At 43.5% G+C, this 18162-nt stretch overlaps 2 protein-coding genes and 1 long non-coding RNA gene across 11 annotated transcripts in view; 2 read left to right on the forward strand and 1 right to left on the reverse strand.

Annotated features, from left to right (window-relative positions):
• Nucleotides 1-627: 627 nt before the first annotated feature.
• LOC310847633 (UPF0739 protein C1orf74 homolog) lies at nt 628-4283 on the forward strand. 2 transcript variants are annotated; one of them, XM_083745640.1, is made up of 2 exons: nt 628-918; nt 3064-4283. In XM_083745640.1, the coding sequence occupies exon 2, from the start codon at nt 3164-3166 to the stop codon at nt 3962-3964; it is 801 nt and encodes a 266-aa protein (XP_083601766.1). In that variant the 5' UTR covers nt 628-918; nt 3064-3163; the 3' UTR covers nt 3965-4283. The 2 variants fall into 2 exon arrangements, with proteins under 2 accessions (XP_083601766.1, XP_083601767.1); XM_083745641.1 differs by lacking the exon at nt 628-918 and adding an exon at nt 952-1002.
• Nucleotides 4284-4349: 66 nt separating this feature from the next.
• LOC310847663 lies at nt 4350-5523 on the forward strand. The gene is made up of 2 exons (XR_014565952.1): nt 4350-4674; nt 4707-5523. It is a non-coding gene; the product is annotated as an uncharacterized lncRNA (long non-coding RNA).
• The window catches only part of TRAF3IP3 (TRAF3 interacting protein 3), a 38872-nt gene continuing 25627 nt past the window's right edge, over nt 4918-18162 (reverse strand). For 7 of the 8 annotated variants that reach the window (XM_083745542.1, XM_083745540.1, XM_083745538.1 and 4 more), the window contains exons 10-16: nt 16672-16812; nt 13741-13878; nt 12260-12395; nt 11333-11395; nt 9241-9365; nt 5840-5953; nt 4918-5223 (exon numbers count right to left, since the gene is read on the reverse strand). In XM_083745542.1, the coding sequence (XP_083601668.1) occupies nt 5140-5223; nt 5840-5953; nt 9241-9365; nt 11333-11395; nt 12260-12395; nt 13741-13878; nt 16672-16812 (801 nt within the window). In that variant the 3' untranslated portion in view covers nt 4918-5139. Of the gene's footprint in view, nt 5224-5839; nt 5954-9240; nt 9366-9967; nt 10311-11332; nt 11396-12259; nt 12396-13740; nt 13879-16671; nt 16813-18162 lie in introns of those variants that run through there. The other variant, XM_083745545.1, reaches the window with a different exon arrangement.

Here is an 18162-nt window from a genome sequence, read left to right on the forward strand (position 1 = left end):
ATTATTATTATTATTATTATTATTGTAGACTAGCTCACTGCTTGTGAACTGAAGAAATGAGCCCCACTGCATTCAATGAGATGTAGTTCCAAGTACATCTGCCTAAGTTTGCAGCCTTAAAAGTCGTAGATGTGGGGCTGATGGCCTTAGTTAAGCCACTATTATCTCATTCTCAACTTAAGTTTCCTGTTTGCAATATGGGACGACCCACTACTGGCCTTGCCTTATGGGGCTGCTGTAAGGTGATGTGTGCGAAAGTCTTTGAACACACTGACATACTGTACTTTGTAAATGCTAGAAGAGAAACCATGCAGGAACCTGAGAGCCTCCTCTCTGCCCTATACCAAAGAAACGCAAAAGGTAGATAACGTTTCATTTCGTAGACACCAAGGCGATGAAGAAGATCAGCATGTCCCTAAGCAGTTCTAGTGGAACTTGCAGCAGCCATAAAAAGGGCTTGTTGCAGCGGTGAGAAAACCAGTCCTCTACCGCAGTTACTGCCAGACTCCGATTCCCATGATCCCCAGCCACGCCCAGGATGATGGGAGTTGCAGTCCAGTAACACTTCGGAGGCCACGGTTCCCATCCAGGGAGAGCGACTCGCACGCCCCGGGCTAACCTTCGCAGGTGGAGCCTGCCCCTTGGTTTCTCCTAACTCCCGACTGGCCGGATCTGCACAGCTGGGCGTCTCCTGCTTGCCGCCGGACTCGACCCGGGCAGGTCCGCGAGACCGGCGCTCTGCACATGCCCCGGCAGCGCGTCGACCCGCCGGATGCTGCCTCTTTAAGAGCCGCTGCCTACGCGGACGGTGCCCCTTGCTGCGAACTCAGCGTCCGCCTCCTCCGCTCAGGCGAGGGAAGCGGAAACGCCGCCCGCTCGCCCGGCAGGGCGCATGCTCGGGCTGGAACGGGGCGAGAGGTGAGTGAGGCGCGTGCAGAGGGCGGAGAGGCGGGAGCTCGGGAGAAGCAGTTGGCCGGCTGGCCGGCGTCGCTTCATGTTCCGGTAGAGGAGCCTCCTGTGCACCTGAACTCCGACCCCGGTTGCTCAGGGAACAGAAGGAGATGCAGCATCCCTGTGCAGATAACACGCATAGCCGGATGCTTCATCAACACACGCATTCACATATGCACACTCCCACCTAGCGGGAAGGGGATACCGGGCGGGGAAGCAGGGCTAAGAGCACGTTCTGATAAGAGCCCCGAATTTCAGAATTAAGAAATTACCTTCAGGCGTGATCGCGACTTCGAATTCTTGCAGCTTTTCTCCTTTGCTACAGAAGTTTTATCTTTGGAGATTGCTGGCGAGTTCAACCCCAAGAAGGGGCTGCTTAATTCTGAAAGGCGTTGGGTCTAATAAAATGCTTTGGCTTAATGCACAAGCATTGCAATTTGGCTGCTGCTAGGGCATGCCTCAATCTAGCTGCAGCTTCTCCTCCCAGGTAACTTTAAAAATTAGAATATAATAGGGCATTAGAACTGTAGAATTGGAAGGGACCACAAGGGTCATATACTTTAATAATAATGATGATGATGATGATGATGATGATGATGAATATTTGTATGCTGTCCATCTGCTGGCTTGCCACAGCTGCTCTGGGTGGCTCTCAACATAATATAACACGATAAAACACCAAACATTAAAAACTTCCCTAAACAATCTAGTCCAACTCCCTGCAATGCAGGAATCTTTAACCCAGTGCGGGGCTCGAACCCATGACCTGGAGATTAAGAGACTCATGCTCCAGCGACTGAGCTATCCGGCCTGTAAAAACACTATTCATTTAAGTGTTTCAGAATTACAAACATGAACCGACCCAGACCCTGTGATCATCTGAGGCCCTTCTTCGTAGCGTCCCCCATGAAATGCCTGGAGGGTGGCAGCAAGAGAAGAGGCTTCCTACTTGCAGAATGCTCTCCCCTAGGAGGTTCATCTGGTGCCATAGTTACATAACTTTAGGTGCTAAGCAAAAACATTGCTCTTCTCGCAGGCCTTTGGCTAACTAAACAATCTATGGCCTGTTGAACTGTGTGTGTGGCAGGGGGTATTGTTTTTGTTACTATGTGCTTTTGTGCATTGATACCACCCTATGATCCTCATATGAATGGCAGTACAATAGTACCTCGGGTTAAGTACTTAATTCATTCCAGAGGTCCGTTCTTAACCTGAAGCACCGTTCTTAACCTGAAGCTAATGGGGCCTACTGCTGCTGCCGCGCCGCCAAAGCACTATTTCTGTTCTCATCCTGAAGCAAAGTTCTTAACCTGAAGCACTATTTCTGGGTTAGCGGAGTGTGTAACCTGAAGCGTATGTAACCTGAAGCGTATGTACCCCGAGGTACCACTGTAAAGTTAAAAGATCTAGTTAAAAAAACAAATGGAAGTTCATGTGCCCTGTCCTGTTTATATATGTTATGTGTACTAATTTAATTGTTTCCCCTTATCAACTCTTGAATAGCTAACAATAGTGGATGTGGCATGCTTATCTCTTCCATCGCTGAGACTCCTGACCTCATATTAACAAGAGTCTCTACCCTCCCTTCCTTCTGTCTGTGTCACATGCATATATAATACACGCAGACGGAGGTTAATATTTAACGTTTAATGAAGTAGGCTCTGCTCTAGGAAAGCTTGTTGGTCTTTCAGGCGCCACCACACATTTTTTTGCAGGGAAAGTGAACCTAGACAATTCAGGTTTTAATGGTGAGATGCCTGTCTAAGTGGTTGATCTTAGGATGAAGTGGTGAATATTTTTATTGGTTGTTGGAAGGTGGGCTGTTTTGCTAGTCTTTGGTGCTGAAGTGGTGCAGAGAGCCTGCAGATGTGGTTTAGTCCTCAATCCCTTTTATAGCCCTTGTTACAGCAAGGCTGATTGATCCATTTTCATTTTTGTAATACCCGTTTTCCACTTCCAAGATGCAACTACTGTGGCTTAAATGAGGCCACATGTTCATGAAGCCTGAGTTCTACCATAGTTTCATCAAGACAGTTCTATCTTCCTAAAGATAAAAAGTGCACTGGTTGTTGTTACTTTAGCTATATTGATTGCTGTGATTTTTATTCCTAGAGCCAGGTTGAAGCATCTGATGGTTAAAGGCCTGATGGCAATGAGGTGATTCAGTTCCCTAAGCAAACCCAGTCTAGGAAGTCAACCCACAGGGTTAAGAATGGCCGAGCCCTTCCCTCAACTCCTCATCGCTGCAGCCCGCCAACACCTGAGAATCGGGAAGAAGAAAGTCTTATCCCGCTCAGCCTCCTTGAACCTCGCTGGCGAGATACTGGCTGTAGCCGCTGGCTTGAAGCCAGCTTTCCTGTACGATTACAATTCTGCTGGGACTTCTCAGATCCTAAGCTACGTTCAGCAGCTTCAGACCATCAATCCGCTTGGATGCCGGCTACACATTCTGAGCATAGCTGAAAATGTTCTGATTGTCAACTTGGGGCTGATGCTGCTGTGGTTGGAGACAATCTTGCTTAAGGACAACATCCCCTTTGTTGACGTTTCTGCTTCCAGGACATGCCCTAGCCTTTGTGATCTGGAAGACGTGGGTCTCATCAAAGTCCATCTGTCGGAGATACTCAATCATATTAAAGCCCAGGCAGCAGACACATCTCAGATGCTTTCCTCCAGTGCGGTCTTTTGCTCAAAGTGGAATCTATGCACTCTCTTTGGTGTCTTGCTGGGCTATCCTGCTGCTTACAGTTTCCCTGTTCAGAAGAGCTTTGACAATTGCCTTTCTCTGACCCCACTGAGGGTGTTCACTGTCCAAGCCACATTCTGTAAGATAAGCAACGATTTTAGAGTACGCTTTTACTCCTTCAGCATCCCAGAACTCTTGTATCCCGTCATGAAAATAGGCCTTGACGCGTGGTGCGAAAATCTCAAGGATGCTTTTAAAGCTCAGAAAGACTTTGCAGATCTTTGTATTACAAATGAAGTCGTTGCTCTGGCAGCAGTGGCCTTGTAAATGTGGGATGCAATCCAGAGGAATGCAGCAATTTTTCCTCACGCCATATTTGAGCAGTATTTTGGGGAGTGTGACTCACTACTTAAGAAAAGGAAGTGGGGAAATGGTGCAGCTCTTATTCTGTTGGAGTCAGGGGTAGCCAATATTCTGTTGGAGTCAGGGGTAGCCAGATATTGATGGAATAAAGCTCCCATCTTCCTTGACAGGAGGCTCTCACTTGCAAATTTCTGTGGGTGTCTATACCCAGGCTCAGCATATTTATAGAAGGTGGTATATAAAGCCTCATTTTGAAAGCCATCCTGCATTCAGTCTTCTCAAAATGAAGACCAGCCTGTCTGGTCTTAATTCTGTGAGGATCAGGATTAAATTGGCAAAATAAAAAATGAAGCCTTGTTAACCCCAGGCAGAAATATTTCAGCTGTTTGTTTCTTTGTTTGTACGAGTCCCAACTCCTAGGCCTGGGATGGGGAAGCTGCAGTTCTTCAGCTGTTGAACTCCATCTCCCAGCCAGTGTGACCACTGGTACAGTCAAACCTCGGTTGTCGAATGTAATCCGTTCCGGCAGCCCGTTTGGCTTCTGAAATGTTCCAACGATTGAGGCGCAGCTTCCGATTGGTTGCAAGAGCTTCCTGCACTCAAGTGGAAGCCATGTCAGATATTTGGCTTCCGAAAAACGTTAGAAAACGGGAGCATTTACTTCTGGGTTTTCAGTATTCGGGAGCCGAAACATTCCAAAATGGAGGCGTTCAAGAGCCTAGGTTTGACTGTATAGGATGATGGAAGTTGTAGTTCAATAACATCTGATGGGGCATGGGTTCCCCAGCCTTGTCCTACATGGTCAGACAGCACATAGCTGGATTGTGGGTTTTGAGGTTTCCAAAGCTATGGGACAATTGTGTGATGTTTCCATTCAAAACCCTCTGGAGGGTTTATGCATCAGACAGGCACTGTACTTTTTGTATTGTAGCCTTTAATTTTTTTTTTTAAATAATACAACAGCCAAATGAAGCAACATACAATGCCAAGCAGTCCAACAAACTTCTTTAGGAGATAGCAAAGTTCAAAATTCTTTAAGAAATTAAAAACATGTTTGATACAAAAATAGTCACTCTCTGAAGACAACTCAGAATGCCCAAATGCAAAAACACATAAGCAAAACTAAAGATAGGTTGTACTCAGGGTACAAAATTTATTAAGTAGGATACTACAGCTGTTGCCATCACTACCAGTAGTAGAGGAATCCAATGATCCGGCCATCTCTGTGGGTGGAAAAAAGAGAGAAATCTAATAAGATAAACAAACTAGGGTATAATGTGTCTCTGTAATTCCTCCCTCTATTCAATCAGCTACACTTACGTCTCTCCTACACTTCCCTTTTGTATTTTATTCCAACAAAGTCTGTGGTTCTATTTGCATGGAATGGTGATATTAGCGAATTTTTGGGAGTTGAATATTTCCCCCACTTTGCAAAGACAACAAATGCGACTCACTGCATAGATGCTGAAGACTGATTAATTCAGAACTTATCATAAATAAAATACAAGAACTGCCAAAACCCACCACTCTAGTGAACCTAAAAGAGTTGCAGTTTCCTGTATCTTGCTGGTCCACGATGGTTGTCCTAGCGTTACTGTTTGAGTTTGTGCTGAAATCTAAGACCACTGACTCACATTTTGACCTGACATCATGGGTGTAGCTGGGAGCGGGGGCAGCTGCCCTCCCAAATCAATAAAAATAAAAATACGTTGCTAACTGAGGTTCTGCCCCCCCCCCCAAAATCCTGACTACGCCCATGCCTGACGTGGCACGCTCTATCAACAGACTATATCAACAGTATGAGGTAGCACAAAGGGGGCATTCAGAGTGAATTCCTACTTTGGTCTTTTTGCTCTGAGGGTGATTGATCTCATCTCGGCACTGCTGTAACTTGGCAAGGCAGCTGCGGTACTCGTCACTCAGAATCTCTAGCTCACAACGGAGATCTATGCACTGGGCAAGAAAGCAAATGTGTTTAGTATGGTTGTTCACTCTGGTTTTTTCAAATGGTTTTGAGGGCAGCAGTTACCAATAAGTTTAGTGTGGTGGCACCTTGAGCATCCCTGATTCTGAACCAGGGTGGTTAGTTCTACTGTCCTAAACCCGGCTTTCTCTCACACCTTACTTCACAGCACATTTAGGGCTTCCTTCACCATTGGCTAAAAACTTCCTTCTTGTTTCAGGCTATGAATAAGGTAAACGCAGCATGTAATGCCAGAAAATGACATTGAACTTGAATGAATTCTAGTTCCTATAAATGCTATTGTGAATGAAGTGTATTGATACAAGTCTTCTTATCCTGATGAACAGGCATGGGGGTTGAATTCAACAAAGCCATTGCACAAGCAGAACAACTTCCACAAGTAAACCTTCCCCTGTAAACACCTGCCTGTTTTCTTCCCCATCCCTCCAGAGCAAGTTTGGGGTCCGTGTGCAGGGAGAGGGGAGAGGGAGAGTTTGCGTTGCATTGCATTGCATGAGCAGAGACCTTTCCATTTGCACAATCGCTTTGTGGGATTCAATCCATGGTCTTCAAAAAGTATTCATTGTCAGCTGCTATTCATACAGTTTCCCCTAAGAAAGAAATGGTATCCGGTCTCTCCTCCTGACTCCAAGGCCTAGCAAACAGTGGGGTTTGCTGTTTCTACATTAATATTTGAACATGCATAGTGCAATTGGGTGTGATGTCCTGTGAAGATGGTTCATGTGCCTTTGACATCACCTTTAGTTCAGAATATTGGAGAATACCATGCATGTGCATCTATTTGTAGAAACTTTGGTTTGAAAAAATCTGGAGTTTCTAGTTATTGTGAAGCCTTTATTTTTAATAGCCTGAGTCTGTCTCTTGTTTTGTGTTTTTAGCTCTCAAAGCCAATTCATACAAGCATTCAAAGTAGGCACCAGAGAGCCACCTGAACAAACCACCTGTTATCTGCTGGCTGTCCACAACCAGCTAGTCAATAGTATGTAGCTGCCATCCTGGGCAATATTTTTGCATGCAGTGTGCAGGATTTCAAAATGAATACAGATGGTCACATGAATCAGCAGCGATTTGTTTTCTTCAAGCTGACGTGTCCTAGGGAATCACAATTTGTCTACACATAAGTCTACACATAAGATGTTTGCCTGCTTTTTTTGTTTGGTTGCTGTTCCATACACGTCCAGGAGGATGCTTGTTCCAAAACAGAAAGAAAACTCACACTGGATGTGGGTCATTAGGATGAGCTCTGATAGGAACATTGCTATGAATATTCATTTCACTGGATAGCTCAGTTGGTTAGAGTGTGGTGTTATTAACACCAAGGTTGCAGGTTTGATCCCCATATAGGACAGCTGCATATTCCTGTATTGCACAGGGTTAGACTAGATGATCCTCAGGGTCCCTTCCAACTCTACAATTCTATGATTTCTATAAAGCACAGAAATAACAATAACCTCTAAAAGCATCTAAGTCACCTTTCAAATGTCCCTTCTGCTCTCTTGTCACTCAAGTTGCATGTACTCAGAAAATACTCTGTTCCAGAAGGAAGCAATGATCTCATGAAGAAAATGTTCAGAACATTTAAAGACGGTTGAGAATGACTCCCAGCAGGATATGGAATATTTGCCAACAATCAAAATCTAACAAGGGCTAGAATGTCCATGGTTCATATGCCTACAGCCTGTAATTAAAACTCCCACCTTTTGTGTGTCATAGATTTATACTGCTAATAAAATATTTTACAATTGTGAACAGGTCCTTCTAAGAATCTTTTTAAAAAAATTGTAAACTTGTATATTTTTTGTTTCCTTGAACTATGGAATGCAAACCATTTCAAAACTCCGGATATGCAGGTAACAGGCTTACCTGTGTCTCCCTTACCTTTCGGCATGTTGCTTAGAGCAGTGTTAGAAACTGAGATATAAAAGGTAGGAGCTAAATGGCACCTTAAACCTAGGCTATGGGCACAATAATGGAATGTCTAGGCACACTTTTTTATAAGAATACAAAGCTGAAAATGAATGAGCTGCAGCTAAAATATTATTCCTTCCAGTAGCACCTTAAAGACCAACTAAGTCAGTTCTTGGTATGAGCTTTCGTGTGCATGCACACTTCTTCAGATACCAGTATCTGAAGAAGTGTGCATGCACACGAAAGTTCATACCAAGAACTGACTTAGTTGGTCTTTAAGGTGCTACTGGAAGGAATTTTTTTTGTTTTGACTATGGCAGACCAACACGGCTACCTATCTGTAACTAAAATATTATGTTCATCTTTTACATGGTCTAGTCCTTTCCTTGTCCACCCCGCTAATATTTTTATGAGGCTTCAGGGGGGAGGCAGAAAAAGGTCCTCCTTTCTTTCCACTCTGCAGTTTTAATCTGAAAACTTGGCCTCAGTACTGCACCCAGAGCTCAGAAACTGCTTGTGCTAATGAAATTCCCTGTCACAAAGTGTGCCCAGAACAATGGGAGTTTCGAATACTGGCTTAGAGCCAAACTAGACATGAGTGCAGCAGATTTAAATATGTTTAAATCTGGGGTATCCAGTCACAAGAGCAAAAGGAGGATGGAGGTAAAGTGTGTTAAATCCTCGTGTACCTGCAGCACAATCCATGTAGTCTGCATACTCCCAGTGCTTTCCAACTACAGGTGAGTCTGGCTGGGAGAAAGGCAGTGGAGGCAGGGAGCAGCAAGCAGAGGGAAGGTTCTTACTCAATACCCGAGTGCCTCTTTCGCTGATAAACCCAGAAGGCCACCACCATGGGTTGCATTCAACTAAGTTATACTCTAAGTAGCTCCAAAGAAATAAACTGATGTTAATCATTCCATTAACTTCAATGGGCCTACTCTGGCATTGAGTACTACAGTGATGTAACACAGGTTTGTCACTACCATGTCCAGTTCAAATGGGGACAGGAAAACTAAGGCCTGGGGGCCAAGTTTGGGCTATAGGCTGGGGGAAGTCCTGCAGATTGGATAGAACACTCATTCAGTGTTAACGTCTGAATGCAGATGCAACCAATGAGAAAAAGTGGCTGAAAGCAAGCCTTTCAAATCAATGTGCTTATTTTTAGTATTTTTTTTAAAGAGTTTTCAGCTGTCTGGTTATCAGGTATACACACTGAAATGATGCACACATAGCAGGTATCTGTTGCCATCCAGAGTTTTCAGATGTGCATTGGAAGGCATTTGAAAATAGAAGTTAATCTCCCAATGAGATCCTTTAATCTCATTAGCTGCTTGAGTCACTTCCTCACCTCTTTTTCCTTAGCTGAAAGCTGGGATGTCCTCTTTTGCAGCTGGTCCTCCAGGCTGCTTTCTCTCCCCCCTTCGTGGTCTTTGGACTGTTTGGTTCTGGCTGAGCTGAGTCCAGAGCTGCTAGCTACAGAACAAAATGGATACTTTCACAATTCTCTGAGCTATCTGGGAATCTCAGCAGGCATCACAGCACCAGTGTGCTCTCCTCTGTTTATACTTCATAGTTTAATTTTTAAAAATAAAAAATCAGCAAAGCTGGACATCTCTCCCCAAACCTTATACTGTACTGTATAAAACAATGTCTCACATCGAATGTAACTGATCTGGAGAAAAAACTACTGAGTCTAGAGCTTGCCAATCAGAAGGTCAGTGGTTCGAATCCCCGCGACAGGGTGAGCTCCCGTTGCTTGATCCCTGCTCCTGCCAACCTAGCAGTTCGAAAGCACGTCAAAGTGCAAGTAGATAAATAGGTACCGCTCTGGCAGGAAGGTAAACAGCATTTCTGTGCACTGCTCTGATTCGCCAGAAGCTGCTTAGTCATGCTGGCCACATGACCCGGAAGCTGTACACCGGCTCCCTCAGCTAGTAAAGCAAGATGAGTGCCGCAACCCCAGAGTCATCCGTGACTGGACCTAACCTGGTTAGGGGTCCCTTTACCTTTACCTAACCCAAGAAAATCTTTAATAAAAACTACTTTGAAAAACAAAAACAAAGTGGACATCAACGTTTGAGCAAAAATCATTTATTGTACAAGAAGCTTGCTCCAATAAAAGCTTACTCCAATAGATACAGCTTCATGCCAACAGAGGAGAAAACTTCTAACATATATATATATATTTCAAGCAGCCTTTTGCAGACCAGTAACAATACACACTATGTGTAATGCTTCTATTTGTGATTCTTAATCTGAGAGCGCACATAAAACTAGAGTCTAGATCCAGTCCTATCCTGCGAGGAGTGGTTCTTAGAGTACCAGTCACAAAATCCCAGATGCCCAGAAGTCCCACTACTAGTTTAGATGAGTTCTTTGCATCTCATCTTCATGAACTGGACTGATTCTGCATCCCATCTGCAAATGGAAGAAACCAGAGCAGATCATAGTGCAGAATGTTTGCATGAACCAATTGCTTCTCTCTTTCCACACTGCTTTCCTGTCTCCAACACTCGATTCAGTTCTTCACGAACAATTCAAACAGTTGCATAGGTGCTGCAAACAGTTGCAGACTGCATCGACTGTACTGGTGCTGCAAAAACCCCTACTTAGTATAAAGGACAAGCAGGGAACCAGCACACACTGAAAGAACCTGTGCACTTATTATGGTGGGTTAGGTCACATCCTTAAATAACTTGCCACCTTATCCTGCCAGCAGGTATTTTGGACTTGACTTGGGACTGATGCTCATCAGTTGCTCCAAGGGTAAATCTGTTGAAAACCTGAGCAATGCTGTCTCTTTCATTCTTTTCGTAATCAAGTAACCATGGAGTTCTGAGAAATTAAATAAAATCTCTTGATCTTTGGTAGTTTGAATCATCAAATGTGTGCACTTCACAAGTTATGATTGGGGACAGCTGGCTCCTTTGCAAGTAGGAGTTAACGTGGGAGCACAAATTGCAGCTATTTTTGCAAAGATCAATGTATACAACATTTTCCTGCCTGTGCACCACATGTTCAAATGCTCCGTGTGGTGTACATGAGAAGTACATGTTATTTGCCAACATGGGAGTTGTGGTCATATCCTCTTGCACAAAGCATTCTTCATTATGTCATCCCTTACTGGGCACTCTTTCAATGACACAACCTATTATTAAACATAATCAGAAAACTATTGCCACATTCAGATGTACAGCTGGCAACACCCTCTTCCTGTCCCTCTCCACAAGTGAGTGTAGCAAAGGAAAACAGCTGTAAAAATTGAAGTATACAGTAATTATCTCTGTACTCTCAAATATTTACACTTTTATAGGAACCAAATAAATTATACCCAGAGGGATTTTAAATAGGGCTATTATACCATGAAGCACAATGTGTGAATCTCTTTGTGGTCCTGCATGTTCACTGTCAATTTCTTTGGATCGCTATGATTTACTTACTGTGCAAATGTTTAATTGTTGCCTCCAGCTGTAGCTTATCTCTTTCTTCACTTCGCAGCTTGCCTGAAATTAACAAAACCATTCAGGAACAACACAGTTGACTCCATGCAGGGCTTTTCCTTTTCCAAAACAGCAGTATTTGCCACCACAGGTGAGAGTTGTATTCAGGTGGGACTCATGCTTTAGCCCACTGAAATTGAGGAGTCAGCACTACACTGTGGTTTTGCAATTTGTAAATGTTTTGCTTTTACTGAAACAATAGGAATCAAAAATGTGTTATTGCCGCTGCTCAGATGGGGAAAACAGATCTACACATTACATACCTTGTTTGGTATTCCTCAAGCAGCTCCCAGCACAAACAGAAATAGGATCCACGTTTCCCCAAAAGTTATTTTTTCCTGAGGAAGTGACCTGACTTTGACTTCTTGTACATTGCCTGAATATATTTTACATGGCAGGCTGTATATGCATATTCGAAACAAAAATAAATACCCACATGTTCAGGGAGGTATGCAGTACAATCGTCCATATGACTGAATGCATACAGAGAATTGCTTGCTCACAAACATCTCTATCCCAGCATGTAGAAAGCTAGCACTTTTGGTAAGAAGTATCCTCAAGTCTAGCTTCCAAGTTAGACATTAGAGTCATCTTTCAGACAAGCAATCTACTCTGCCCATTCAGAGGAGGTACAGCTGTAAATAAGGGCTGTGTCACTTGTTTCTCACCAACATTTGAATCACCTTCTTCCCCCTAAAAATAACTGACTGAAACCTAACAGTTGACACTATGCTCAAAACAGCAGGTTAGTTCTAAGAGTCATGTATTTATTTATTTTTGGAAACCTGTAACTTTTCATTTTCCTGCTCTGCCTAAGACCCAGATCAGTCAGCATCCAATCTCCTGTTTCCTCTACAAATGTCTTACCTTCCACTACACTGAGACACTCAATTGTGACCTTGTAGTCTTCCTGCAGATTATTAATTCTGGAATAGAGCTGGGCACGTTCAGTCTCAGAGCTCTGCAAGGCTTGGTGCAGCTGAAAGTTCTGCTTGTCGGACCACTGCAGGTAGCAAACAGCCGCAATAACAAGGAACTGGTTAGCAAAGAAATAACTAGAGAAAGGCTTGTAGGAATTATTGTGGCGTGGTGAGGTGGAGGCACTTACCTGACATTCTAGCAGGTGAGCAGTTGCTGCTCACCAGGAGGGAGATGGGAAAAGGAACAAGGTGGCAAGTGGGGGGATGGTGTGGTGCAAGCGCAGCAACAGAAGCCCCGAACTGGCCTCCCGTACTGGCATAATGAGTCACTATTCTCAGCACAGCAGCTGTGAACTAGACCATCACATTCAGGATGAGGTCTAACATGGGCCCAGGATGCTTAAAGGATCATTGTCTCCCATCCTTCATCCTGTCTGCTCCATAAGATGAGAAGGAGAGGCCATTCTCTGTGTCGCAACTAGGATATGGGTATGGCTGATGACAACAAGAGATAAGACCTTTTCAGGGACTGCTGCACTGACACTTTGGAATACCATAAAATGCAGATGGCCCCTTCTCTAGTTGTTGTTTTAGGATGGTGATTAATTTTTTGGTTTTGTGTGATGCTTTTGCCTACTAAGCAGGGCTTTTTTCCAGCTTGAACACACCTCTCTAGGCTGCTGTGGCTGTGGTGGACGTTCTCTCTAAAAAAAAAAGGTCAACAAGTTCCTGCACCTCTTTTTCTAGAAAAAAATGCCCTGTTGTTAAGTATTATCTGAGGCTATTTTTACCAGTGATCTCTGTTGCTCTTAATGCTGCATATTTTATGTATTTTTATTATTGTTTTAATATTGTATTGTGATTTTTAATGGTTGTAAGCTGTCCTGAGAGGTGCATGGGCATTAAAAGGGCAGGACAGGGGTAATATAGGTTGAGCAGTAAATGTGTATAACAACTATCCATTGCACATATTCAGGCCTCAAGCACATAATCTGCCTGTGAATAGAGAATTGTGCACCTTTCCCAGTCATTATACATGGTCGCCAACAGGTCTTCAGAAATGTACATATTGTTTTATATGTAGATTATATTTTCCAGTATTAATTTTTTTTTTAAAAAAACCATGTATCAACTGAAATTTGTACAGTCTCCGTTCATTACGCATGCTATCAACAGGCCCTGGGAAATATGCATATCTGCAGTGAATTTTGTACATTCTCCAGTCAACATGCATAGTCCCCAGCAGGCTGTGGGGAATGTGCATTTCTCAGCGACAATTTGTTCATTCTCTGGCCATGATTCACCCTCTCAAGAATCCTGTGATGTTAGCCACTATTATTCCCATTTTAAATTCTGACTTTGAGAACTGATTGCCAGACTTGCTGCTGTGCAAGGGAAGGTGGTCTGACAGAAGGACAAGGAAGCTACCTGAAGTTTGTTCTCCAGGACATGAAGATTGTTTTCCAGTTCAATGTGCTTGTCAGTCAGCTGGCTCCAGTCTTCGTTTAATGTGTTGTAGTGTTCTTTCCAGAGGGCACAGTCTTCTTCTGCAACAGCTAGGGCTCTCTAGGAGGAACATGGTCACATGTAAGGGTGAAAGTCAACAAGCATGCCTTCTCGAGAGTGACAAGCGACAAAGGGAGCAGGTGGTGTGGATAAGGCAAGCTGTGATCTCCATGACTTGGGATGGGAACTCCAGAGGTCAGCTGTGTCAGGTGGCAGGACTAGAGCCAACAGGTGGAGATGGCACGGAAATGAAACTCCCTAACAGTGTCCCAGGAGGAGCTGGGCTCTCTCCTTTGTTGAGGAAATTTAAGCAGAGGTTAGGAGGCTCTCAGGCATGCTGTAGTTCCAGGCTAGCTGAGGGTCTAAGGGCCACACTGTCTCATTCTGGCCCCGCCACAGGCCATAGGTCAGCAGTGGAGGTGGCCACAAAGTGTATGTGGCTAACTCACAGTCTTGTACATACATGCACACAGCACAAGTCTCTCTCACACAGAGGCAGGCACAGAGCTCCTCTTCTGATTGATACAGATCAACAGAGGAGCAGGGGAAAGCTTTCCTTCCCATCCTAGCACTGGGCAGGGCCCATCCTAGCACCACAATATCACTGGCCAGAGATTCCGCTACTGCAGGCAAAATTGGTGGCTGTATCTCCATACTAGCTCACAGGCCTCCAGTTAACTACCCCTAATGTAGGAGTGCATTGAGTAGGGATTTGGGCTAAATTACCTCCACGATTCTGTGATTCAACCTGCTGTAGATGGAAAACACCACATTCATTATAACACATTGGAACTTCCCTTTCATCTCTTCTGCCCCTCCTAAAAAATTGTTCCTGGGGTTTCCCAAGAGGGCAGAGAAGTTCTGTCATGCAACTCAATCTTCATCTTCTTTCTGTCTGCATTTATTTGCTTGTGTCACAATAACTGATCTGTCCCTGAGATTTATGGATGTGGATACCTTAGGCTAACCTTAATCCTCTCCCCACTGCTGTTTTCCTTCAAGATGTGTGCTATTAAAGAGAGCTTCAGGCAGTTGCTATTTTCAAATTTACTTCCAGAAATACTATCTGGCAACCTCAGAAGCAAGAGGGGAATCATCATCACCAGACACATTGCCCCCATTTCTCTGCAGCAAAGCAGCAGTTGATATTTCTGCCTGAAGGAGGGCTGGGTGAAACAAAAGCTCAAACATTTCCGTCAACAGATCTTGCTCCACTAGCAATCTTCTATTTTATGCCATATAGCTTTCCATATGGTGCCATCTAGTGGGGATGTGAAGGGCCAATCCAGATAATACATTTAATATTTGATCACATTTATGTATCCTTCATTCTTTCCAAAAACAAATAGCACAAGCAGGTCTCCAAACTGGACTAGGACAATGTGGAGGAAGGAAGCGAAGTCTTCCCTTATACCAGAGGAAGCCAATGTGGTTCCCTCCATATATTTTTTTCTTGGACTATAACTCCCATCAGCCAATCATGAGCAATAGTAGAGAGTGATGGGAGTTGTAGTCCAAAAAATAAAAATATGGAGGGAACCACATTACAACCCCTGCTCTATATGATACATTCCCAATGAAAAATTACCCTCTAAAACTGCTGTAGAAAATAGCTGCTCCAAAGGGCAAGAAGGATGAGGCCTTTTTCTCTTTGTGAGATGGTGCATGAGGAATAGGTTAACTCTCCTCCCCATGTGGCTGCTGGACATCCAGTTTTCAAATACATAAAAGGTCTGCAATGTGGCCAGTCACTGTGCACATGTGTGTCTGTGTTAGTTATTATGTCGGGCTCTATTTGGGATCTATAGAATACTGAAGCTTTGCTGAAAATTAATTCAAATGATTGATAAATGCATTCATTTATTAATGTGGGATTTTATTTAGAGCTTTTCTCTCCTTTGTGCAGTATTGTATACTGTTAACAGAACATTCAAAAATAAGTACAGTAAGATGCCTTGGTTGTGTTCACAGTCCTGTTTACTGTGCACACGTCATTCCAAGCACTGGGTTTTTAATCCATGTTCACACCAAGTTATCCAAAATGCATTTGCATCCTGTACAGTGGTATCTCAGAAGTCAAACAGAATCCGTTCCGGAAGTCCGTTCAACTTCCAAAATGTTCAGGTTTGTGGCATTCGGGAGCCAAAACGTTCGACTTGCAAGGCATTTGGGATCCAAGGTATGACTGTACCTTGTTTCAAAAATGCTGGTGTTTGATGCATTGTTTCTCAAACCAGATTCACGGTGACTGGAGTCCTTAAGCCTATGAAATACATCCGAAAACACAAACAACTTAAGCACACTCTAAGGAGGTAATGTGAACACACCCCTTGTTGGAGCTTTAGGTAGGGAAAAAGTAGCAGAGGTGAGATCTGAGCCAGAGAATGCCTGATTGGCTCAAGTCTTTTAGTAAGTATACTGCACCAGTTTAATACTTTCTGAAGGTACATAATTAACCACCCACCACAGAAAGACATGTGGCTGCTTTGCAGAGTTGTTACACATATTACCTGAAATAACCCCCTTGTACATGGCGTGGGGTAATAACATGCTTAGTGGGGTAAAGAAAAGCCTGTGGAAGTTGGTGTAGTGAAGGCAGACAAAATCCCCACCATGCTCTTTCAATTGAGCAATGTGGTTAAGGTTATGCTTCAGGCAGACCTGACCACAATGATGCAGCCAAGTGGTTATTGTCAGCAACCATGCTCCAAAAACACACCTCTCACATTGCTCTGGAGCTTCAGCCTTGTACTGAATGCACAACAAAATTCCCACATGTATGTAAAGATGGAGCATGCTGTGTAAATTGCTGCCCAATCCTGTCCTTGTTCCAGGCTGAAATTCCACACCTACCTGGGCATTCTGGAGCTGCCCTTCCACCTGCAGTTTCTCCTCAAGGAGTTTCTGAAGAGACTCTTTCGCTTTCAGCTCATAGTTCTGCTTTTGATCTTCCATCTCCAGCAGAATCCTCTTTAAGCTCCGCTTTGAGTGACTCTAAACAAACAAACAAATGGAGAACTGAAGAATAATGCCCAATTTAAAAATATTAAAACCATTACGACAAATAGTTCACCAAAGTAGACAACATGACCTGGAATTTTTTCACACTGGGCAATTATTAAACCCATTTGCTAGAGAATGTGGATGTGCACACACTCCTATTTATGCCGCCATTAAGAAGCAGAGGTTCTTCGTTTAATTGGATCTTTAATTGGTTTTAAAGTACAGTGGATCTCGAGTTACATACCGCTCTGGATATGTAACTTTTGGGTTGTGAATGCAGCAAACCTGGAAGTGTATATGTCTGGGTTTTGCCATGCACACATGCATAGAAGTGCTCTGTGCACCGTACGCATGTGCCGAAACACTCTGCGCGCCATGTGCGTGCAGAAGCAGCGCCTCCAGTTATGGGCTTTTCAGGTTAAGTAAGAACCCCGGTGCGAATTTAATTCGTATCTGGAGGGTCCACTGTCCCAGCACATGATGGAAAAGGGTTGTAATAACATACTGCGGAATATACCAGTTACATGGATCAAGGGTTTGAATTGAGATAAGATTTTCTTTGGCCTGAGTCGGTTGGGGAGAGGGAAACCCATGGTTTGTTTATTCTAAGCTTCTTTTATATATTTATGATTTAGCAACCCTCTCCGGAATATAATATAAAAAGATATTCATAAGTGAGGAATGGACGTTGGAGTAATATTGATATTAACAAGGAAAAATGGAAACCGCGTGTGATCTGAAATGAAGGAGGGGGAGGGGAAGCTCAAGTATGACTATGTTGGAAAAACCATGTAATTCCCCTCACCTCCGTTTAAAAACAATAGACAAGGAAAAAGAGACTGAGATTTGTGTGTGCTACTGACGGAATATAATCTAAGATAAAGTTTAATTGGGCCATAAATCTCTTGCTGGAAGGAAAAGAATTTGGGGGCTGCGATTAGAACGCCACAGAGATTGGAAAGTTGGAAAGGAGATTTGCGACATGTTTTGCTAGTGAGACAGAATGGTTTCGAGCAGACTGTTGCCTGTTCTGAGACATCAAAGCAAGGGATGGAGAGATAAGAGCTTTGAGAAACTTCAAGATTCAGTTCTGCCCCAAGCCATGATGGGAGAAAACAACAGCTAGGAAGTGAAAGAGACAACACCATATACGGACAGAAGGAATCTCCAAGGACATAACGGTTTTCACACACAGGGCAGAATAAAAGATAATAGTTTGTTTTTTTTTATAATATTTTTTATTAGTTTTATGAAATACAGAAAAAAGAATAAAGAGCATATTATAAAAGTAGAAAAAGAAAGTTACAAATTTTCTTGTTCTTTTTTCCAAATCTACTGGAC

This window comes from Podarcis gaigeae (assembly GCF_964106915.1).
Source record: "Podarcis gaigeae genome assembly, chromosome: 6".
Taxonomy (NCBI): Eukaryota; Metazoa; Chordata; class Lepidosauria; order Squamata; family Lacertidae; genus Podarcis; species Podarcis gaigeae.